General features: G+C 33.2%; 4 protein-coding genes and 1 non-coding gene across 6 annotated transcripts; 1 reads left to right on the top strand and 4 right to left on the bottom strand.

The window, feature by feature from the left end:
* The first annotated feature begins 1,255 nt into the window (after positions 1-1,255).
* TRNAM-CAU (transfer RNA methionine (anticodon CAU)) lies at positions 1,256-1,341 on the top strand. Its single transcript is given in 2 exon segments — positions 1,256-1,293; positions 1,306-1,341. It is a non-coding gene; the product is annotated as a tRNA-Met (tRNA).
* Positions 1,342-2,732: 1,391 nt separating this feature from the next.
* Positions 2,733-9,264, bottom strand: LOC111985064 (NAC domain-containing protein 62). Its single transcript, XM_065771109.1, has 7 exons — positions 8,414-9,264; positions 7,245-7,516; positions 5,594-5,860; positions 5,189-5,494; positions 4,729-5,070; positions 4,302-4,619; positions 2,733-4,092 (listed from the first exon to the last, which is right to left on the bottom strand). Exons 1-7 carry the CDS (start codon positions 8,574-8,576, stop codon positions 3,958-3,960), a joined length of 1,803 nt encoding a protein of 600 aa, XP_065627181.1. The 5' UTR covers positions 8,577-9,264; the 3' UTR covers positions 2,733-3,957.
* A 6,160-nt stretch (positions 9,265-15,424) lies between these two features.
* LOC136066564 (uncharacterized) lies at positions 15,425-16,831 on the bottom strand. Its single transcript, XM_065771044.1, has 3 exons — positions 16,519-16,831; positions 16,136-16,423; positions 15,425-15,730 (listed from the first exon to the last, which is right to left on the bottom strand). Exons 1-3 carry the CDS (start codon positions 16,771-16,773, stop codon positions 15,425-15,427), a joined length of 849 nt encoding a protein of 282 aa, XP_065627116.1. The 5' UTR covers positions 16,774-16,831.
* A 1,090-nt stretch (positions 16,832-17,921) lies between these two features.
* LOC111985109 (uncharacterized) lies at positions 17,922-21,004 on the bottom strand. 2 transcript variants are annotated; one of them, XM_065771108.1, is made up of 5 exons: positions 20,767-21,004; positions 20,384-20,671; positions 19,709-19,978; positions 19,265-19,600; positions 17,922-19,059 (listed from the first exon to the last, which is right to left on the bottom strand). In XM_065771108.1, the coding sequence occupies exons 1-5, from the start codon at positions 20,986-20,988 to the stop codon at positions 18,988-18,990; spliced, it is 1,188 nt and encodes a 395-aa protein (XP_065627180.1). In that variant the 5' UTR covers positions 20,989-21,004; the 3' UTR covers positions 17,922-18,987. The 2 variants fall into 2 exon arrangements, with proteins under 2 accessions (XP_065627180.1, XP_023872526.2); XM_024016758.2 differs by having other exon boundaries at positions 20,384-20,653.
* Positions 21,005-21,236: 232 nt separating this feature from the next.
* LOC136061480 (protein NTM1-like 9) lies at positions 21,237-24,509 on the bottom strand. Its single transcript, XM_065771043.1, has 3 exons — positions 24,500-24,509; positions 23,621-23,895; positions 21,237-21,467 (listed from the first exon to the last, which is right to left on the bottom strand). Exons 1-3 carry the CDS (start codon positions 24,507-24,509, stop codon positions 21,237-21,239), a joined length of 516 nt encoding a protein of 171 aa, XP_065627115.1.
* Positions 24,510-24,515: the final 6 nt, after the last annotated feature.

Raw genomic sequence — 24,515 nt, 5'->3', positions numbered from 1 at the left:
CAAGAGTGGAGATTGAAAGTTGACTTTTAAACTTTCAATCTCAGTCGGCAACAACTATTGCACACGGTGCAATACTACTTGGGGTAGATAGTGCTGCATCTAATCTGAATTCTAGGAGGAGAAATACGAATTTGGCACAGCCATAACTTATTCCTTATGAGATGAGATTTTTTTTTTGACATATTATGATTAATTATTTGTGATATTGAAATATGCTTTAATTTTGAATTATTATTTGTGATGTAGTTACTCGTTAGTTTTGAATTTTATATATATATATATATATTATATTTAATAATTCATATCAATTTGGTTAATACTATTTTTTTTCTTTTTAATAAAATCTGATAAATAAGTCGACACGACTGACCCGTTTAATAAATGGGTCGTGTTAAGATTGAGGAATCTTGACCCATTTAATAAACATGTCAAATTAGTGTTGACCCATATAGTTGGATACTTATAAATCGACACGACACGAATCCGACACATGAACGAATTACCACTTTACAAGGTTGGAAATTTAATATGTCTGGGACTCAACAAAAAATAAATTAAAAAAAAAGTATATAAAAAGTTAATAAATATCCTAAGAGCATTTGTTAATAAATCATTTTAGAAAAGTTTTTATAGAAAAAGAAAAAAAAATTAATTAATATTTTGATAGTTTTTTCAATTTCCTATAAAAGTGCTATAGAAATTTCCTAAATTGATTTATAAAAAATTGCCTGAAGGGCATCGTTAACATGACTCAAAAAATAAATATACTATTCAATTGTATAAAAGATCAGGGTTTATAAGAAACATGTACTTGTATTACAGGAATTGTGTATAACAATATTTTACACAATTTTTGTCACAACTCATCATGTAATGAGTTGTGAATGGTGGAGATGTAGACTCATAGTAGACTAGACCCATCATTTTTCTCTATTACTCACAACTCGCCACGTGATGAATTATAGCAAAAATTGTGTAAAGTATTGTGGTGCTAACATTGCTCAAGATTATGTTGTGATTGTACTAGTCCCTAGAAAGACCATCTACACTAATGAATAAAATTATTGCCTTTAAGATGAATGATTATCATAGGATCTGTCTTGGAATATTTGAAAACCTTGAATGTGACTCTTACAATTATACCATTTGCAGGGAAAACAAAGTGGGAATTGAATAGTAGATTTGGAAATTGGAAACGGATTTTCTTGCACACAATTGGATCAAATAAGAAGGTTTTCGAGAATCTCAACATAGAGGGGTGGTGGCGCAGTTGGCTAGCGCGTAGGTCTCATAGCTTGAAGAGTTATCCTGAGGTCGAGAGTTCGAGCCTCTCTCACCCCAAAATTTATTTATTTTTTTATTTTTTTTTTCTGAAACACTAAATAAAGACCAAACATTTTTAAATTTGCAGCAAGAAAGATAAGACCAAAAAGACTTTGTTTTTTTTACCTCCTATTAGGCAATCAGGAAATGGCTTTGCACCTTTTATATATATATATATATATATATATATATATATACTGAGACCTAAAAATTGCAAACCAAAAAGACTTTGTTTTTTTTACCTCCTATTAGGCAATCAGGAAATGGCTTTGCACCTTTTATATATATATATATATATATATATACTGAGACCTAAAAATTGCAACCTTTTGAGGCCAGACACACTAAGTTATGAAAATAGAAAAAGCAGAAATTAGAGTTTTAAATTGAAACTAGAAAGAGAACATCCTACGTATATAATGAACAAAATTCTTAATAGCCAAACTATATCAAGGTTTAGGACACCTCATATCCATGCAAGAAGATTAATACAATATTCTGCAAACAATACTGTGTAAGCTTCAATTGTAAAACTACCATCATTTTAAAGCACCCATCTTTGAAGCCTGAATGCACTTAGTGTGCATTTGAATATCGCTTATTCTGCTGAAAACTGAAAATTTATTGCTGCAAATACTGTAGCAAAATATTTTTTACTGCTACAAATTACTGTTCACCCGTTTTTAGCACTTGGCTAGTCCATGAACAGTACCATGAACCAGCCAAAAAATGCAACTTATACAAACGCAAACGCAATAAACCTTACATGAACGCACCCTTAGAATAATAGCCATGAACCAGCCAAAAAACGCAACTTATAAAAATGCAAACGCAATAAGCCTTACACGAACGCACCCTTAGAATAATAGCAACATTAATAACAAAACAATGAACTTGGACAATCAATAGAGCTTTACCTGAATGACATGCCTTTATATAACTAGTACTGGATTTTTAGTCAAAAGCCCTTGACCCTGAGTATGGCACCCTCAACCTGGTCCTGGAGGTCCTGGACATTGTTATTTTTCCTATCCCGTGTACATTAGCCTTTTTCATTGTACATGGTTCAATTATATCTCTGATTTCTGTTTTCATGCATTCTTCTTGTCTAAACACACAAGCATCTCAAAACACCAGCATTCCAGCAAAATTTTTTTAATCCTAAACATTCAAGATGAAACAATAAAGCTTAGCTGCTAAGGACATAACATTTTTACAACAAAGTCTAAGTGGCAAAAAACTTGCAAAATTGTTGTAAAAATGTTGTGCCGGTAACACTGCTAAGATGATAACACTAACCATCCCAAGCATTAATGAGTACATTTCATGACATGTCAGCAGAAAGTAAACAATTATCAGTACAGTTGGACATAAATCACTCCGTACACAAATTCATCGATAACAGAGTCTTAGTCGATTTTTGAAGTTTCCAAATCCTTATGCTAATTCCAAACAATGGTTCAGTTCAGTATATATACATAGAATTGTTTCAAAATACCAGCAGATGAGGACGTATTGCACTTGTATTGCACTTAAGGTTCTCTCTGTAAGAACACCAAAGTTGTCCAGTGCTCCTCAACATTATACACAAGAAGGTATTTTTTTTATCACCGGGATATATCACACCACTCTCACATGGGAGTGAATGAAACCACTATTTTACATTAATACATCCCACTAATATAAAATAGAAATTGCGTTATACACAGAAGTGACAGCACAGTAATCAATTGTACTTGTTTCACTCTGTAACAGAGTATAGGGGTTGTAAAAATCTCGACCAGGATCTTAAATCTCACAATTCTACAAATATAAAACATCAATGATTTAAATCTCAATTAGAAGTTTTTCTAAGCAAAGGATTTATTAAAATCTCAACCCAGATTGGGAACTTTTAAAGAAACCATCAAATTCAACATGGAGTTGAAATAAGGACTTTTTTTAGAGGCAAGGCAAGGGAGGGATTTGGATCATGCAATTACCACTTGGTTGAGAGATGTAAAAATTAAGATGGTAAAGAAAATAACCTTTTATAATTTTAATTTTTGAAACTTTTACCATCTTAACTTTTGCATGTCACAGGCAAATGGTAATTGCATGGAACAACAGCCACGGATCTAAATCCGTGAGATAGCTACAACCCAAGGTAGCAATGATTCTAGGTGTGTTTGAGTTGTAAAAGGAGGCTTAGGCTTTCGAATGTAAAAGATCATGGGTTTGTGGTTTGTAAGAGACCATAAGTTTGTTTGACTTGAAAAAGACTTTAGGTCTGTTTGAGTTGAAAAACATTGAACTGTTTTGAGAACAGTTTGAAGAATGTTTGCAAAATTTAAGTGGCTTGGGTCACCCAATACGATGCAGTAACGTGCCCACACCATTTCGGATCCAGTACATAGGACGCACTCTGCCCAAGCCTTACCCTAAAAAAGACCAACTTTCTTTTGAATTACAGTTTTGTCTTCAAAGAGTACTGAATTTTTTTTTCTCTTTCTGAAAAAGACTTATTCTTTTGATAAGTTCTTTCTCAGAAAGATAAATAGTTCTTCTGAATTTTAGCTTCGTTTAGAAGTAATACTAATAATATTTTCTGTACCTAAATCATTGACATTTTTTAATTGTAAAATTTTATGATCTTCAATTCGAACCTATGATCTGATCCGAAGACCTTTCAACAGATTCTATATATGATGCTGATTTTAACAACCCCAAAGAAACCTCTGGATTGATGATCTCGTCAAGCCACACCAAATCTTGATGCTCTAGCTCAATCTGTTGTACATAATATTAATGCAAGGTTAGATTTTAGAAGACCAATTTATCTGAAGATAAAGACAAAAATAAAACCATATCCAAAAGTCCAAAAAGTAATCCCTAAAGGAGTATAACAAGTCTTGAGCAGCAAATTAACACAACTTAAAATTTCTTGGGAAAACTTGCAAGATTAATTAATAAACACTATCTTGAGAGTTTTCACTTACCCTTGCATTGGCATCTGCAAGATTGTCCTTAGCGGAGACCATGTTTATCAGGGTTTCATTATCAAACACAATATTATTTTGACTGCTAGACGACTTGTTATGCAAGCAGTCACCACGGTTACCAAGAGTCAGACCCCAGGACTCGGAGATATTGGGAGCAGGCTCATTCGTGCCATATTGGTGTTGTACCCCCCAATGACCACTGTTTAAGTAATTGGGAAAAGGGTAAGAGCTGCAAGAAGAACCTAACTCTTCTTGCATCTGCGAGTGTAATGGGTATAACATGTTGCAACCTAGTGGCTCTGAAGAGACACCCAACTGCAAATCAACCTGTAGTTAGAAAAATGAATAGGATAGGTACTTAACTAGTTAAACTACACTTGGATGATAGAAATTATTTTATGCTTGAATTTAATTCCTTTCTCACCTCATCAGATGCTACTTCTGCCACTTTAACCTTTCCAACATAAGTGTCATAACCATTGTACTCAATGGGTGCTATAGTGTTCGATATAATTCCATCAGACTTTTCTGCAGGAAAACGTCGAAAACTTGTGGGATAATTGTCAGCTTCACTGCCTAATTCTGTAGACACTGAAGCTAGTGCTGGCATAGACCGTGCTTCTTCAAGAGAAGCTTTAATTGTGGTAGGAAATGAAACAGCAGGTGCAACGGGGGTTAAAGTTGATGGGGAGAAAAAGTTGCAATCTAATGGCTCTGGTGGATGGGAATAGAACATTTTGTGTGCTTCCTCCATTTCCAGCTCGAACTGATAGAAGAAACATGGATAACCAAGAGAAGAGTAAAATTAATTTTCTGCACTATTAATTCCCACAATTTAATAACAATAAAAACTTTTTTAAGATGAAAGTAAAATATTTTCTCACTTCTGTAGCTTTGACTTCTGCCACCTGATTTTCTGTAGCGTACTCACTATAACTATTGCTACATGCAAAGGGTGCTACAATGTCAAATCTTGTTCTGCAATTAATAAGATGCTTTTCAACTTGCTCTGGAAATGCTTGAGACGCTGGAGCCAATGTTGGTTCAGATTGCATTGCTTCACAAGAAGATTTGACAGTGATAGGAGTTGAAGCACCTGAAGTGTTGGGACGTAAACTTGATGGAGAGTCCTCTGCAGACGGGACATAGAACATATGCAAGAGATGCTCCATATCCTTATTAAAATCAACCTGATGAAAGAAACATGAGTGCACAAGATAAGTACTTGATTAATTTACTTTACTCCTCAATTCCAAAATAAATAAATAACATAGAAAGTGTCCTATCACCTCTAAAGATGTTACTTCTGCCACTTGATTTTCTGCAACATCTTCATTATGATAGTCTTTGTGATTGTTACACTGAACAGGTTCTGTAGCATCAGGCATCATTTGATCAGATATTTCAGCATAACAAGATTGATTACTCGTTTGATAAGTTTCAGCCTGCACTTCCAATGCAGAAGATACAGGAGCCAGTGCTGGCTTAGACTTTGCAGGTCCACCTTTGTTACTCTTTTCTTCATTATTGAATAAACGACAAAGCACAAAGGCCTTCTGCATAATTTTAAGCACCCAAATGAATCGGATGAACGTAACATCATTGCCTGATATATACTACAAATTGAAGTACCACAAAGATGCAAATAATAGTATGTGAATATGTATCAGAAATGTTATAACTAATAATAATGAAATAGAGGAGGTTGTCATACAAAGCCATTAGATATATAATAGGTGTCCATTTAGGGAAGCACCTTTGGTAAGGCAAACCCTCGATGAAGGCATGCACATAAATTTGTTTGTTTTTTTTTTTTTTTTTAAGTCCAGTGAGAGGATAGTTTAAAATTTTCATTATTGGCTTTAGAATCCCTCAGTGATTAAAAAGTTGTTGTGATTTGCAGCTCGTAGAAGCACATTCATGCGAACAATTTTAAAAAAAAGTAAAAGATAACAATATTATGCATAGTTCGGTAAATTCCATGCAAGCTACAACCCCAATCAAGATTCACTATGAACAATATGGATTACAACCACATTCAATGAAACCTCAAAACAAATTAGCACTCTCACAAGCATCACACGCAAATGTCACAAACACACCATCCCAAATCCTATTACACCTAAAACAAACTCTTAATATTAATTGACAAACTCACACAATCTCAAAACCTTGATACACCCAATGTTGCTCTTACATTAACAAAACAAAAAAAAATCTCAATTCATACATGGGAGTCTTGTTCAACCCAAAAAAAAAACCATCAAACTACTTTTTGAAAAAACTCACTCACCATTTTTCTGAGAGTCTCCTCCTCTCCTCAATAAAACCTCATTCTACCTGGTAAATTAAGCACAAAAAACTGACTTCCAGAGTTGAGGAGAATTGGCCCATATGTTTATTAATCCCATTAGCAGAAGTTTGGCAACTTATTAAAGTTACACAAGTAATAGTGTATTCTGAATTTATAGGAGAAACATATAAGCCAACAGACTTACCTTTTTAAAGTAGGGATAACTCTCTTAATTCACCAATTAAACATATCAGGAGATCAATAAAAGTTTGTTTGGGATTCACTTATTTTGCTGAAACTAAAAACTTTTTGCTGAAAGTATTATAGATAAAGGTAAAAATTAGTTGAAAAAGTGCAATAGGGCCATGAATAGTAGCAAATATACGCTAAATAGTAAAATAAACTAGCTTTTTAATTTGGAACCAAACCACACTAACTCATCAAGAATGTTAACTCAATTATATTTAACAAATTTAACAGCTTTCACAATCCTTTTTAATTGAATCAATCCTCTATTAAAGATACCTCCAATGATTTAGGCAAAACGATCTTAAATCAAAACACACACACACACTCAGTTGAGTAATCAACAAAAAATCTCAGGTCAATATCACATCAATCAAAAAAACTGAATAGAAAAGGCCAACCTGACCAGGGTGTGTTCCATCAAGGTCCTTCAGGGTTGTGCGGTACTCATGCATTACCCACTTAGTCCCTTTACGAGAACGACCTATATGGAAGACCAGAGTTTTTTTCATTCCAATCACTGTTCCTTCGGACTTGATTTTCCTATCATTACCAGTTACTTTCCAGTACCCTTTCTCAGTTTTCCTATTCCTCCCCTTCCCTTTCTGATGCTGCAGGCCTTGTGCTGCAAAGAAGAACCACTCTTGGTCCTTTGTATCTATCCCAGATTTATCTACAGTCGAAAAAACCAGACTCAGCATCAAATTTTGACAAACAAAATGAGAAGCTCACATCACATAAGTATATATACTATTATTTAATCAACAATGAGATAAACAAGAAATTAAAGTATATATACTATTATTTGATCAACAATTACATGGGCATACGAAGCAAACGTACTACTAACAAAATTTAAGTTCCAAGATCAAAGTGAAAATCAAACAAAAATTCTTACAAAGAGTGATTTTTAAATTTTGTTATCAAAGTTAACAAAAAGGGAAACTAATCGTACAATCAAAAAAATAAAAATAAAAATTCAAGGTCTAAAATAAGAAAATCAAATGTTCAAATTGAGTAAGTGCTAAATCATTACTTTGAATTCAAACAAAACCAAATTTAAGATAATCAACTTTCTTGTCACAATTATGCAAAAGAGAAACCACCAACAAAAATTCTATCAACTTTTTTCTTTCTCGGGAAGTAAATGTATTAAAAAAGAAAAAGAAAAAAACAAGACAAGAGCAGAGGAAGATGCCCCAAGAAAGCATCAGTTATACAAGAATAAACAAAAGAAAAACACCTTGCATAGCTAACACAACATACCAGAAAACAAATACTCACACACACACACACACACACACACACACACTGTTAGGACTGGAATATGGAATCAGGTAGCTGCCATGATCTCTGTAGCCATCTGTTTTGATCAATTAATCTAATACACTTGTCCAGGAAAAAAAATCCATAAAAAGCACACAAAGCAAGCAACAATCTACAGCATGATTCCAACAACAATTAACAAACTAATACAAGGAAAAAAAAACACTTTCTTATCTTTCAAAACAAAGTAATAAATTTCCAAGAAATGCAGGTGGGTGTGTGATAATAAAAATAAGAAGATTACATTGTAAATCCCAGGGCTCCAGTTTATAAAACTCAACTTCAGGAACAAAGTAAATATCTTCATCATTCCTAGTGATCTTCGGCTTCAGGAAGAGTTCGATGAGCTCCTTGTCCGTCGGACTAAATCTGAACCCAGGTGGCAAATCCATACTCAGCTTTTCCATCACACACTCACGCACACACAAACACACACAGAGAACAAGCTTTACAGATAAAGCCAGAAAAAGCTTTACTCAGAAACTATCTAAGAAAGAAAGACACTCCCACACATACACACAGGAAGCTTTACCCAGAAACCCAGAAAAAGTTTTAGTGAGAAAAACAGAAAAAAGCTTACTGAGAAACTCTCTAAGAAGCTCTACTGAGAAAGCCAGAGAAAGCTTTACTCAGAAACTATCTAAGAAAGAAAGCTATTCCAAACTAACACTTCCACCACACACACAGAGGAAGCTTTACCCACAAACCCAGAAAGAGATTTACTGAGAAACTATCTATGATAGAAAGCTATTCCAAACTCAACACTTCCCTCACACACACACAGGAAGCTTTACTAATAAACCCAGTAAAAGCCTCACAGAGAAACTTAGAAGAAAGAAAGATATTAGGAATCAAACACTAGACAGGCTCTGCTCTTGAAATCCACAACGGAAAACAAGAGCACAGAAGAAAATGAGCTCAGTTGTGAGGAGGTGTTGTCCAACAAGTTGGACTTTTGTATACACAGTCCTTACTACTTTTAAGCTAAAGTTAAGTCCACACATAGTCCTGAATCTCGTCAGCAGAACTTGTCCAACAAGTTGTGACTTTTGCACGCATTTTTCCACGACTTGTTTGCGACGTTGAGACTGACGGACATAATTCACACAACTTAAATCTTAAGGTGCGTGTCCCTAAGATATTTGAGTTTTTTTTTTCTAAAAAAATTTGAAATACTTGTCTAACAAGTTTCATACAGTGACCAAGTTAAATTATAATTTTGGACTTAATTTTTTCTTGAGATTCTAGATTCCTCATCTATCAATTGTTTGTTATTGTCGCTAGTATAGGTCGTGGTGCACCTCGTGGTAGAAGTTTTCTATATACATCTGTCAATATTACATTTAAGGACAAATGTTAAACTATTTTACAATTTTTTTTTGCAAAAGGTTAATATAGTAAGTGGCTATTATTTTTAACCTGAAGTATATCATTTGTTGTTAAGTTTCTTTTAAGCCATGTCAGTTAGCATTTCAGCCTATTCCATTTTAGTATGTTTCGGTCCATAAGTTCACTTTGGTGCATTCAATCCATTTTGGAAAATTATGCCTTAATTTTTTTTTTTTTGGTAGGTTGTCTTTTTTGTTTTTGGCTCAAATATATATATATATATATATATATATATATATGATGTGGTTTGGCTAATGGTTATTCAGAATTTTTACATCAATTTGATGAATTTTCAAATCACTTATTACAGTAAGCAACAGTAATTAGTAATCTTTCTTTGTAAGGGCCATTTGCAACCTATGTTTTACAACTCTTTTCTAAAATAGAGTGTTAAGATTACCTAATTTCTAAATTTTCTTGAAAATTAATGAATCCATCTCATCGTTTACTTCTTTCTAAAATAGCGTTAAGACTAAGTGATGCTAAAACTTCCTTTTTGATTTAGAGGATTTTCCTCAATATGGAAAACCTTATAATCTGGTCTAGAATCTCTCTACTTTAGTTCTCTTACTTCTTATTGGTTCTAATTCAAAATTTTCTCGAGTCTGTAAAGGATAAGTAGAAGAATTACGTTGTGATAAAATATTTTATTGAACATTGTACTCCTACTTCTTTTTCATTAAGAAAAATAGCACCACCTAATTCTAAAATTATATTATTTTCAATGTCCAAAAATCTATAGGTTGTACAATAAATTGTATAACTAAGAAAAACAAAGGTAATAGCTCTAATTCCTATTCTGAATGTTTTAGGGTCTGTAAGACTTATATCAACAAGACAACCACACACTCTTAGCATCCGTATGCAAAAATTATTTTTGCCAACTTTTATTGTACATTTAGCTTATTTTTTTACTATTCATGGGTTTAATATATTTTTTTATTATTTATGATTTTATTGTACTATTTCAGCTAAATTTTACTTTATTTACGGTATTTTCAGAAAAAAAATTTAGTTTAATTAGAGTTTAGTAAAATAAGCGAGTGTTTCAGTTACAATACTTTTAGTAAAAAAAATTTAGGCTCTTAAATGATCTAAAATTTGGTTTATGTTCCTTTCACAACTCAAAAGGTGTGATTTTAGTTTTCTTACGTGGAACCCTTTCTAAAACAAGACAATTGACAAGTAATTGATATTGCATCTACCCAAAGGTTTAAGAGAGTGTTTGATTCTATTCGTAGCATTTGTTAACTCAATTAGAGCAATTTTTTCTCTCAAGCAAGCCATTAGAAGTAGGTGAGTATGGCTGAGTAATTTTATCGATAATTCCTAAGACTTATCAAATGAGTTAAATCCAATAGATTCATACTCTTAGCCTCTATTACTTCTATATCTTCTAAATTTATCTTCTAAATTGATTTTCAACTTGTTTAAGAAATTCTTTTAATTTTATTCAAAACCATCACTTTCATTTTTTTTCAATAAATAAACAATTTTTTACCTAAAAAATAATCATAAATCGAAGTGATAAAGTGTCTATCAGCTTTAGTGTGAATGAATTCAAGTGTAAGACTATAAGCATGTGGAGCTTTTTAGTGAGTGTCATGTGAAGCCTTGAAATACATATAGATTGGATATGGACCAAATGGTGTGTATAGCCAAAAAAAAAAAAAAATGATATTAGGATATAATAAGTTTTATTTATATAAACCTTATACATTGAGATATCTTCTATATTATAAATAAATAAATAAATAAATAAACTTTTTAAATAGATCTATCCTAAAAAAAAAATCTAAATATTCATTTATTACATTGATTTAGTGATACCAATTATATTTTTATGAACATATCGGTTTGTAAATTTGTTCTAATACATTTATCAATTGTTTTATATAAATGGAGAGGATATTAAAATGTCTTTTTTTAATATACTATAATTGATTGACTAATTTGAACATATCCAAATATATATATATATATTTTTTTTTTGAGGAACAATTTTTTTTAAAGGTATACTTGCATTTTATGAAACACATACAATATGTTATATTAAGTTTAAATTATTATATAAGTATAATGTCTATATTATTGAAGCTTGAATTTTAAGGTACTGTTTAGAATATTTATCATTTTTATTGCTTTTTAAGGGCCATGTCTCTAATTTTTAATGCATATTTTGTTTGTAATTTTTAGCTCAAAACTAAGGAGTTTGGTCTAAGTAGAATTAAATCTTATACTTTTCTAGCCAGAGGTTAAAATATATATATATATATATATATATANACATATTACAGTAAGCAACAGTAATTAGTAATCTTTCTTTGTAAGGCCCATTTGCAACCTATGTTTTACAACTTCTTTCTAAAATAGAGTGTTAAGATTACCTAATTTCTAAATTTTCTTGAAAATTAATGAATCCATCTCATCGTTTACTTCTTTCTAAAATAGCGTTAAGACTAAGTGATGCTAAAACTTCCTTTTTGATTTAGAGGATTTTCCTCAATATGGAAAACCTTATAATCTGGTCTAGAATCTCTCTACTTTAGTTCTCTTACTTCTTATTGGTTCTAATTCAAAATTTTCTCGAGTCTGTAAAGGATAAGTAGAAGAATTACGTTGTGATAAAATATTTTATTGAACCATTGTACTCCTACTTCTTTTTCATTAAGAAAAATAGCACCACCTAATTCTAAAATTATATTATTTTCAATGTCCAAAAATCTATAGGTTGTACAATAAATTGTATAACTAAGAAAAACAAAGGTAATAGCTCTAATTCCTATTCTGAATGTTTTAGGGTCTGTAAGACTTATATCAACAAGACAACCACACACTCTTAGCATCCGTATAGCAAAAATTATTTTTGCCAACTTTTATTGTACCATTTAGCTATTTTTTTTACTATTCATGGGTTTAATATATTTTTTATATTATTTATGATTTTATTGTACTATTTCAGCTAAATTTTACCTTATTTACGTATTTTCAGAAAAAAATTTTAGTTATAATAGATAGTAAAATAAGCGAGTGTTTCAGTTACATACTTTTAGTAAAAAAAATTTAGGCTCTTAAATGATCTAAAATTTGGTTTATGTTCCTTTCACAACTCAAAAGGTGTGATTTTAGTTTTCTTACGTGGAACCCTTTCTAAAACAAGACAATTGACAAGTAATTGATATTGCATCTACCCAAAGGTTTTGTGATTTGAAAATTCATCAAATTGATGTAAAAATTCTGAATAACCATTAGCCAAACCACATCAATTTTCAGGACACCTTAAATCTATGTAAGAAGGTTTATTGAATATTCTGAAACAATATATGCACTTAAAATAATACCAACATTAATAATAAAAAATTGAAATTCAACAACCATTAAAGCTTTACCTGAAGACATTCCTGTATTAACTACAGAATTATAAGCCGAACGCACCTGATTATAGCACATTCAATCTGGAGGTCCTGTACCATGTCACTCATTCCAATCCTGTGTATATTATTATTAGCCTTTTTCATTGTGCATGCTTCAATTCCAGCTCAACTTGATTTCTGTTTTCATGCATTCTTCTTGTCTAAACACACAGAAGCATCTTAAAAACAACCACATTCCAGCAAACAAATTTTAACCATCCCAAACATTAGAGATGATAACACTAATGAAAATCATCGGTTGACTTAAGAGTAATATCATTATACACATACAGAAAGAGTAATATCATTATATACATACTGAAAGTAGACGATTATCAGTACTGTTGAACATAATTCATACTGCATGCGGATTTAACAAGAATGAAGCCTTGCTTCCAATTTTGTAGTTGCCAAATCCTCATACTAATTCCAAATGATAGCTTAATTCATTATATACATATAGAATTCGTTGACATCACCAGCTACTAAGGACGCATTACCAGTGCTCATCAACATTATACACAGAAGTGACGGTACAGTAATCTACCATAGTTGTTTGTCTCTGTAACTGAGTCTGTCCGGAGGTTTCTAAAATCTTGATCAGGATCTTGAATCTCATAATTCTACTATTCTACAACATCAATGATTTGAACGGTGTTTAAACAGCGAAAACTGTTGTTTAAATAAACGGTGTTTAAACAATAAAAACAGTTGTTTAAATAAACGATGTTTAAATATCGAAAGCTGTTGTTTAAACCCCATAACACATATTTCTACATACTTTTTCACTCACATGTAAACCCAAAAAACTTAAACGTTACTAGAAATCTCTTACCAAACGGGCCTTAGGATTTTTAAAAATCTCAACCCTAATTGTGGGGGAGAGTAACAATCCATGGGTCTGTGGTTCGAAAAAGAGTAGAAGACTATTAACTCTGTCTGACTTGGAGAAGGCTATAAGTGTCTCTAAGAGACTCCAAGTCTGTTTGAGTTGAAAAAGAGTGAATCTCTTCAAAAGAGTCTTTGGAGAATGTTTGCAAATGTAAGTGGGAAGAGGCAGAGCTCCCATTTTCAGCAAAATCCCCAGAATTTTGGTGGAACGTACCGATACATACTAGACTTCAGAGAATATTAATAAATCTTTGAGTTTTAGCTTTGTCTTCAAAGAATATTTAAACTTTGTTTAGAGCTTTTTAAGAAACAGTATTCTTGTGGCTCCAAAAAACAGAGAGTATTCTTTTGAGTTTTACAGCTTTGTTTTCAAAGAGTATTAAAAATTCTTTTATTCTTTCTAAGGAAAAACTTTTTTTCCTTGTAAGTTCTTTCCTAGAAAGATTAATAATTCTTCTGATTTTAGCCTTGTCTTTTAAGTAATATTAACAGTTACTTATCTAGCTAAATCATTGACGTTTTTTTAGTTGTAGAATTTTATGATCTTCAATCAGATCCTATGATCAGATCCGAAGACCCTCACATCACAGAGATGATGAAACCTTTGGCTTGATGACCTCTTCAAACCTCACCAAACCTTGATACTCTTGCCCAGACTGTTGTACATAAAAACAATGCAAGGTTAGTTTTTTGAAGACAAATTTATCCGAAGATAAAAGACACAAATAAACCACTTTGAACAAGTACAAATGTACCCACAAAGGAGTATAACAAGTCTTGAGGTGCAAATTAACACAAATTAAAATATCCTGGAAAAACTTGAAAGATAAAATAATAAACATCTTGACAGTTTTGACGTACCTGTGCATTGACACCTGACCCACCACATGACCCATTGTCCAAAAAAGAGGCCATGTTTTTCAGGGTCTCATCATCAACTGCAAGATTATTTTGACTCAAAGATGCGTTACGAAGGTACACATCTGGTTTATAAATTGAATCCCAGGACTCAGAGATAATGGGATCTGGCTCATTTGTGCCATATTGGTCATACACCCCCCAATGACAATCATTGGCAGAAAGGTGATAGGTGCAAGAAGAATATAACTCTGCTTGCACTTGAGAGTGAAATGGGGAATACATGTTGCTAACTAGTGGCTCTGATGAGACGGAGAACATATTCGAGCGTGCCTCCACCTGCAAATCAATGATGTTAGAAACATAAATGAATAAGATAGGTACTAAACCAGTTATCTACCCTGGCAGATAAATTTCTTTTATGCTTGAATTTAAATCCTTTCTCACCTCATCAGATGTGACTACTTCCACTTGATTTCTATCAACAGAAGTATTATAACCATCATTCTTGTACTCAATGGGTGTTTTAGTGTTTGATATTATTCCATCAGAATTTTTTGCAGTAGAAAATCGAAAACTTGGGGGATAATTGTCAGCTCCACTGCCTAATTCTTGAGGCACTGAAGCTGGTGCTAGCATAGACTCTGCTTCTTTAAGAGATGCTTCGGCTATGGTAGGAGAAGAAACAGCAGGTGTAACGGAAGTTACCTGGTCAACCTGATGGAAGAATCCTTTCTCACCTCATCAGATGTGACTACTTCCACTTGATTTCTATCAACAGAAGTATTATAACCATCATTCTTGTACTCAATGGGTGTTTTAGTGTTTGATATTATTCCATCAGAATTTTTTGCAGTAGAAAATCGAAAACTTGGGGGATAATTGTCAGCTCCACTGCCTAATTCTTGAGGCACTGAAGCTGGTGCTAGCATAGACTCTGCTTCTTTAAGAGATGCTTCGGCTATGGTAGGAGAAGAAACAGCAGGTGTAACGGAAGTTACCTGGTCAACCTGATGGAAGAAAAATGAATAACCAAGATAAGCATATAATTAGTTATCTGCACTTCTAAATCCCCAAATAGTAATGATAATGACAATTGTACCCACAAAAGAGTATAACAAGTATTAGGGTGCAAATTAACGCAACTTAGCATGCATTTGGATTGGAATTATAAATAAAAATTATTTTACTATTAAGCTTATTTTTGCTACTATTCATGGGCCTCACTACACTTTTTGACACTATTCATGAGCCCTACTATACTATTTCAACTAACTTTTACCTTTATCTACAGTACTTTCAACAATAATTTTTTAATTTTAGCATAATAAGCAGTATCCAAACACACCCTTAAAGTATCCTGAAAAAACTTGCAAAAACAAATAATAAACAACAACTTGAGAGTTTTTGCTTACCTGTGCATTGGCATCTGACCCACTGCATGACCCATTGTCCTTAAAAGAGGCCATGCTTTTCAGGGTCTCATTGTCAACAGCAAGATTATTTTGACTGCAAGATGTGTTATGAAAGAACTCATCTGGATCATTAAGAGGATTAATAAGAGTTGAATCCTCAGAGACATTGGGAGTCAAAACAACAGGAGCGATGGGGGATAAACTTGGTGGAGAGTCCCCAGGGGACAGGACATTGAACATATTCGAAGATTGCTCCAGATTAAAACCAACCTGATGGAAGATACATGACTGCACAAGATAAGTACTTGATTAATATATAATACTTCTCAATTCCAAAAATAAAAACATAGAAAGTGTCTTATGATGAACTAAGTTCCTATCACCTCAGTAGATGTCACTTCTGCTGCTTGATTTTTTGCAACATCAGACATCATTTCATCAGAAATTTCAGAATAACAAGATTGAATACTTGTTTGATGAGATTCAACTTGCACTTCTAATGCTGGAGATAGAGGAGCCAGTGCTGGCTTGGACTTTGCAGATCCACCTTTGTTAGTCTTTTCTTCGTTATTGAATAAGCGGCAGAGGACAAAGGCTTTCTGCATAAAGTAAAGCACCCAAGTGAATTGGATGAACATAACACCATTGCCTGATATACACAACAAATTGAGTTTCCACAAAAATGCAAATAACAGTATGCAAATATGTGTCAGAAATGTTATAACTAATAATAATGAAATAGAGGAAGTTGTCCTACAAAGACATCTGTTACATAATAGGTGTCAATTTAAGGAAAAGCCTTCAGTAAAGCAAAAGCAAACTAACGACAAAGGAATCTACATAAATTTTGTTTTGAGTCCAGTGAGGGGATAGTTTAAAATTTTCCTTATTAATTTTCAAATCCCACAGTGATTAAAAAAAAAATTGTGATTTGGGACTAATAGAAGCACATTCACAAAACATACAAACAAACAACAAAGTCTTAGTCCCAAAATTTGGGAGTCGACTATAGATCCTCAACAAATTAATTAGGGTTGGCCATATGTATTCTTTTCCTCCATTCATACTCTCTGTTACTCTCTTAATTGATATGTCATTGTTTATTACTTCTACTAGTGTGATTTTTGGTCTTCTTCTACCTTTTTTTGTTCCCTCAACTAGAATCAACTCACTCTTTCTTAATAGTACATTAGACGCTCTCCTTTGAACATAACCAAACCATCTTAAACAACTCTCCCTCATACTAGTATATTAAGTGCATTCATACAAGAAAAGAAAAAAACAATTCCCATACAAGATAACATATTTAACATGGTTCGGCTAACTCCATGCCTACATCCACAAGCAACAACACCAATCAAAACCCACTATCATGTATCAACAATATGAATTACAACCACCTTCAACAAAACCTCAAACAAATTAGCATACTCTCACAAGAATCACACACAAATGTCACAAACAGACTATCACAAATCCCATAACACCCAAAACAAACTCTTAATACCAATTGACAAGGAGAAACGTAGAATCTCAAAACTTAATACACCCAATGTTGCTCTTACCTTAAGAAAACATACAAATTCTCTATTCATATGTGAGGGTATCGTTCAATCCAAAAGAAACCATTAGACTACTTACGATCAGAAAAACCACTCCATGTTCTTCTAAGAGTCTCCTCCTCTCCTCAATCTCTTGAGCTAAAGCCACCAATCTCTTGCAACACTATCTTTATATAAGATTGCAATATCTAACTCTTTATGGATTAAGAGTACCTTCAGTAGTTGCCAAATCCTCATACTAATTCCAAATGATAGCTTAATTCATTATATACATATAGAATTCGTTGACATCACCAGCTACTAAGGACGCATTACCAGTGCTCATCAACATTATACACAGAAGTGACGGTACAGTAATCTACCATAGTTGTTTGTCTCTGTAACGGAGTCTGTCCGGAGGTTTCTAAAATCTTGATCAGGATCTTGAATCTCATAATTCTACTATTCTACAACATCAATGATTTGAACGGTGTTTAAACAGCGAAAACTGTTGTTTAAATAAACGGTATTTAAACAATAAAAACAGTTGTTTAAATAAACGATGTTTAAATATCGAAAGCTGTTGTTTAAACCCCATAACACATATTTCTACACACTTTTTCACCCACATGTAAACCCAAAAAACTTAAACGTTACTAGAAATCTCTTACCAAACAGGCCTTAGGATTTTTAAAAATCTCAACCCTAATTGTGGGGGAGAGTAACAATCCATGGGTCTGTGGTTCGAAAAAGAGTAGAAGACTATTAACTCTGTCTGACTTGGAGAAGGCTATAAGTGTCTCAAAGAGACTCCAAGTCTGTTTGAGTTGAAAAAGAGTGAATCTCTTCAAAAGAGTCTTTGGAGAATGTTTGCAAATGTAAGTGGGAAGAGGCAGAGCTCCCATTTTCAGCAAAATCCCCAGAATTTTGGTGGAACGTACCAATACATACTAGACTTCAGAGAATATTAATAAATCTTTGAGTTTTAGCTTTGTCTTCAAAGAATATTTAAACTTTGTTTAGAGCTTTTTAAGAAACAGTATTCTTGTGGCTCCAAAAAACAGAGAGTATTCTTTTGAGTTTTACAGCTTTGTTTTCAAAGAGTATTAAAAATTCTTTTATTCTTTCTAAGGAAAAACTTTTTTTCCTTGTAAGTTCTTTCCTAGAAAGATTAATAATTCTTCTGATTTTAGCCTTGTCTTTTAAGTAATATTAACAGTTACTTATCTAGCTAAATCATTGACGTTTTTTTAGTTGTAGAATTTTATGATCTTCAATCAGATCCTATGATCAGATCCGAAGACCCTCACATCACAGAGATGATGAAACCTTTGGCTTGATGACCTCTTCAAACCTCACCAAACCTTGATACTCTTGCCCAGACTGTTGTACATAAAAACAATGCAAGGTTAGTTTTTTGAAGACAAATTTATCCGAAGATAAAAGACACAAATAAACTACTTTGAACAAGTACAAATGTACCCACAAAGGAGTATAACAAGTCTTGAGGTGCAAATTAACACAAATTAAAATATCCTGGAAAAACTTGAAAGATAAAATAATAAACATCTTGACAGTTTTGACGTACCTGTGCATTGACACCTGACCCACCGCATGACCCATTGTCCAAAAAAGAGGCCATGTTTTTCACGGTCTCATCATCAACAGCAAGATTATTTTGACTCAAAGATGCGTTACGAAGGTACACATCTGGTTTATAAATTGAATCCCGGGACTCAGAGATAATGGGATCTGGCTCATTTGTGCCATATTGGTCATACACCCCCCAATGACAATCATTGGCAGAAAGGTGATAGGTGCAAGAAGAATATAACTCTGCTTGCACTTGAGAGTGTAATGGGGAATACATGTTGCTAACTAGTGGCTCTTTTGAGACGGAGAACATATTCGAGCATGCCTCCACCTGCAAATCAATGATGTTAGAAACATAAATGAATAAGAGAGGTACTAAACCAGTTATCTACCGTAGCAGATAAATTTCTTTTATGCTTGAATTTAAGTCCTTTCTCACCTCATCAGATGTGACTACTTCCACTTGATTTCTATCAACAGAAGTATTATAACCATCATTCTTGTACTCAATGGGTGTTTTAGTGTTTGATATTATTCCATCAGAATTTTTTGCAGTAGAAAATCGAAAACTTGGGGGATAATTGTCAGCTCCACTGCCTAATTCTTGAGGCACTGAAGCTGGTGCTAGCATAGACTCTGCTTCTTTAAGAGATGCTTCGGCTATGGTAGGAGAAGAAACAGCAGGTGTAACGGAAGTTACCTGGTCAACCTGATGGAAGAAAAATGAATAACCAAGATAAGCATATAATTAGTTATCTGCACTTCTAATTCCCCAAATAGTAATGATAATGACAATTGTACCCACAAAAGAGTATAACAAGTATTAGGGTGCAAATTAACGCAACTTAGCATGCATTTGGATTGGAATTATAAATAAAAATTATTTTATTATTAAGCTTATTTTTGCTACTATTCATGGGTCTCACTACACTTTTTGACACTATTCATGAGCCCTACTATACTATTTCAACTAACTTTTACCTTTATCTACAGTACTTTCAACAATAATTTTTTAATTTTAGCATAATAAGCAGTATCCAAACACACCCTTAAAGTATCCTGAAAAAACTTGCAAAAACAAATAATAAACAACAACTTGAGAGTTTTTGCTTACCTGTGCATTGGCATCTGACCCACTGCATGACCCATTGTCCTTAAAAGAGGCCATGCTTTTCAGGGTCTCATTGTCAACAGCAAGATTATTTTGACTGCAAGATGTGTTATGAAAGAACTCATCTGGATCATTAAGAGGATTAATAAGAGTTGAATCCTCAGAGACATTGGGAGTCAAAACAACAGGAGCGATGGGGGATAAACTTGGTGGAGAGTCCCCAGGGGACAGGACATTGAACATATTCGAAGATTGCTCCAGATTAAAACCAACCTGATGGAAGATACATGACTGCACAAGATAAGTACTTGATTAATATATAATACTTCTCAATTCCAAAAATAAAAACATAGAAGGTGTCTTATGATGAACTAAGTTCCTATCACCTCAGTAGATGTCACTTCTGCTGCTTGATTTTTTGCAACATCAGACATCATTTCATCAGAAATTTCAGAATAACAAGATTGAATACTTGTTTGATGAGATTCAACTTGCACTTCTAATGCTGGAGATAGAGGAGCCAGTGCTGGCTTGGACTTTGCAGATCCACCTTTGTTAGTCTTTTCTTCGTTATTGAATAAGCGGCAGAGGACAAAGGCTTTCTGCATAAAGTAAAGCACCCAAGTGAATTGGATGAACAAATCCTCAGAGACATTGGGAGTCAAAACAACAGGAGCGATGGGGGATAAACTTGGTGGAGAGTCCCCAGGGGACAGGACATTGAACATATTCGAAGATTGCTCCAGATTAAAACCAACCTGATGGAAGATACATGACTGCACAAGATAAGTACTTGATTAATATATAATACTTCTCAATTCCAAAAATAAAAACATAGAAGGTGTCTTATGATGAACTAAGTTCCTATCACCTCAGTAGATGTCACTTCTGCTGCTTGATTTTTTGCAACATCAGACATCATTTCATCAGAAATTTCAGAATAACAAGATTGAATACTTGTTTGATGAGATTCAACTTGCACTTCTAATGCTGGAGATAGAGGAGCCAGTGCTGGCTTGGACTTTGCAGATCCACCTTTGTTAGTCTTTTCTTCGTTATTGAATAAGCGGCAGAGGACAAAGGCTTTCTGCATAAAGTAAAGCACCCAAGTGAATTGGATGAACATAACACCATTGCCTGATATACACAACAAATTGAGTTTCCACAAAAATGCAAATAACAGTATGCAAATATGTGTCAGAAATGTTATAACTAATAATAATGAAATAGAGGAAGTTGTCCTACAAAGACATCTGTTACATAATAGGTGTCAATTTAAGGAAAAGCCTTCAGTAAAGCAAAAGCAAACTAACGATAAAGGAATCTACATAAATTTTGTTTTGAGTCCAGTGAGGGGATAGTTTAAAATTTTCCTTATTAATTTTCAAATCCCACAGTGATTAAAAAAAATTGTGATTTGGGGCTAATAGAAGCACATTCACAAAACATACAAACAAACAACAAAGTCTTAGTCCCAGAATTTGGGAGTCGACTATAGATCCTCAACAGATTAATTAGGGTTGGCCATATGTATTCTTTTCCTCCATTCATACTCTCTGTTACTCTCTTAATTGATATGTCATTGTTTATTACTTCTACTAGTGTGATTTTTGGTCTTCTTCTACTTTTTTTTGTTCCCTCAACTAGAATCAACTCACTCTTTCTTAATAGTACATTAGACGCTCTCCTTTGAACATAACCAAACCATCTTAAACAACTCTCCCTCATACTAGTATATTAAGTGCATTCATACAAGAAAAGAAAAAAACAATTCCCATACAAGATAACATATTTAACATGGTTCGGCTAACTCCATGCCTACATCCACAAGCAACAACACCAATCAAAACCCACTATCATGTATCAACAATATGAATTACAACCACCTTCAACAAAACCTCAAACAAATTAGCATACTCTCACAAGAATCACACACAAATGTCACAAACAGACTATCACAAATCCCATAACACCCAAAACAAACTCTTAATACCAATTGACAAGGAGAAACGTAGAATCTCAAAACTTAATACACCCAATGTTGCTCTTACCTTAAGAAAACATACAAATTCTCTATTCATATGTGAGGGTATCATTCAATCCAAAAGAAACCATTAGACTACTTACGATCAGAAAAACCACTCCATGTTCTTCTAAGAGTCTCCTCCTCTCCTCAATCTCTTGAGCTAAAGCCACCAATCTCTTGCAACACTATCTTTATATAAGATTGCAATATCTAACTCTTTATGGATTAAGAGTACCTTCCTTAATGGATAAGAAATATCAAAATCCTTCTTTAACAAGGAATAGACTTTTATTCCACACCATTTTAACCAAACCAAGTCAGAATATGAATTTGAGCCATATTCTAACAAATTTAATGAGGCATATCAGTTCCTATTATAAGCGGTAAATACCACATTAGTAAAAGTAAGGAGATGTGATAGTCCTATATATAGAGTAGTAATGTACCCAACCAAAATTTACTATTAATTATATGAATTATAACCACAACCACAAACACAAACATAAAAAACCAGAATCCCTAATGCATCAAGGTGTTCTTGCCAATAATGCACTTGGCAAAGCATTGTGTTATGATTTTCACACACAACGCAGAAGCTACACTAACACTCTATTTATAAGACTATCTCATCTTCTTACTTCTCCTTAGAATCATAACACACAACAAAGTGGAGTTTAGATTCACTTTGCTAATTTCTATAAAAATATTTTTTAAAAAAGCAAAAGGATAAAAGGAAAAGCTTTCTCTTTTTGGTGTGAAACTGACCAAAATAAGCTCAAAAAACTGACTTTCAGGGTTGAGGGGAAAGGGCCCTTAGATTTAATCCCATTAGTAAAGGTTTGGCATGTTATACAAGTAATTGCGAATTCTTAAGTTATAAGAGAATCATAAAAGCCAACAGCATACCTTTTTAAAGTAAGGCTAACTCGCTTAATTCACCAATAAAACATATCAAGAGATCATTAATTCAGCAAAAATGATAACTCTCACTTAAAATTAGCAAATTTTACGTCTTCCACAATCGTTTTTAACTGAATCAACCCTCTTTAAAGTTACCTCCAATGATGTTGGAGGCAAAACGATCTTAAATCAACACAAAAAAGAAAAGGCAAAATAAAAAAATAAAAAGAAAAACAAAAATTCTCTTGAACAATCAAGAAAAACTTTCAGGTCAATATCACATCAATTAAACAAACTGAAAAGCAAAAGCCAACCTGACCAGGGTGTGTTCCATCAAACTCATCCTGGGTTGTGCGGTATTCATGCATCACCCACTTGGTCCCTTCTCCATTAGGAGTACGCCCTCTATGGTAGACTAGAGTCTTTTTCATTCCAATTAAACTCCCTCTGGACTTGATTTCCCTATCTTTACCAGTTGCTTTATAGAACCCTTCCACGGTTGTCCTGTTCTTCCGATTCCCATTCTGATTCAGGCTCTGTGCATTGAAGCAGAACCACTCTTGGTCCTTTGTATCTATCCCACATATATCTACATTCCAAGAAGCCAGACTCAGCACACAAATTTGACAACCAAAATGAGAAACTCATATAAGCATTTATAACTATTATTATTTGCTCAACAATGAGATAATCATATGGGCTTACTAAGCAAATGTACTACTACTTAAAAAATTTATGTTGCAAGACCAAAAAGTCACAAAACAAAAACATGAAAGTCAAATAAAAGTTCTTACAAAGAGTGATTCATACTTTTGTTTATCAAAGTTAACAATTGGGAAAATAATAGTACCACCAAAATAATAGTACTACCAAATTCAACATAGCAATAAATATACTGAAAAATTAATAAAAAGGAGTTACAAATGCAAGATTTAAATAACAAAATCAAATGATCATTTGAGTAAGTGCTAAATCATACTTTGTACTCAAACAATAAAAAATCAATCTTCTTGTCACAATTATACAAAGAAATACTACTACCCAAAATTCAGTCATTTTTTTTCTGGGCATGTAAATCTGTAAGAAAAACAACTATACAAGAGCAGAGGAACACGGCCCAGAAAGCGTCAGTCCTTACATAAGAAAACGCCTTATCAAAAAAAAAAAAAACATAAGAAACGCTAACTAGATGCCTATGCCCATAGGCCA

This window comes from Quercus suber, unplaced genomic scaffold, assembly GCF_002906115.3.
Source record: "Quercus suber isolate HL8 unplaced genomic scaffold, Cork oak 2.0 scaffold_39, whole genome shotgun sequence".
In the NCBI taxonomy this organism is placed as follows: domain Eukaryota; kingdom Viridiplantae; phylum Streptophyta; class Magnoliopsida; order Fagales; family Fagaceae; genus Quercus; species Quercus suber.
This window is presented reverse-complemented; position numbering and strand designations above follow the sequence as displayed.

Excerpts from the sequence above, each read along its gene's own strand:
- LOC111985109 (XM_065771108.1), bottom strand. The coding sequence starts at position 20,988 with ATGCAGAAAGCCTTTGTCCTCTGCCGCTTATTCAATAACGAAGAAAAG. Across the intron at positions 19,979-20,383 it reads GGTCAGATGCCAATGCACAG|GTTGACCAGGTAACTTCCGT; the intron begins GTAAGCAAAAAC and ends TTCTTCCATCAG. Across the intron at positions 19,601-19,708 it reads AAGTAGTCACATCTGATGAG|GTGGAGGCATGCTCGAATAT; the intron begins GTGAGAAAGGAC and ends ATTGATTTGCAG.
- LOC136066564 (XM_065771044.1), bottom strand. The coding sequence starts at position 16,773 with ATGTTCATCCAATTCACTTGGGTGCTTTACTTTATGCAGAAAGCCTTT. Across the intron at positions 16,424-16,518 it reads CAGAAGTGACATCTACTGAG|TCATGTATCTTCCATCAGGT; the intron begins GTGATAGGAACT and ends TATCTTGTGCAG. Across the intron at positions 15,731-16,135 it reads GGTCAGATGCCAATGCACAG|GTTGACCAGGTAACTTCCGT; the intron begins GTAAGCAAAAAC and ends TTCTTCCATCAG.
- LOC111985064 (XM_065771109.1), bottom strand. The coding sequence starts at position 8,576 with ATGGAAAAGCTGAGTATGGATTTGCCACCTGGGTTCAGATTTAGTCCG. Across the intron at positions 7,517-8,413 it reads GGAGCCCTGGGATTTACAAT|ATAAATCTGGGATAGATACA; the intron begins GTAATCTTCTTA and ends TTTCGACTGTAG. Across the intron at positions 4,093-4,301 it reads TTGCAGATGCCAATGCAAGG|ATTGAGCTAGAGCATCAAGA; the intron begins GTAAGTGAAAAC and ends TATGTACAACAG.
- LOC136061480 (XM_065771043.1), bottom strand. Across the intron at positions 21,468-23,620 it reads ATGGAACACACCCTGGTCAG|AAAGCCTTTGTCCTCTGCCG; the intron begins GTTGGCTTTTGC and ends TACTTTATGCAG.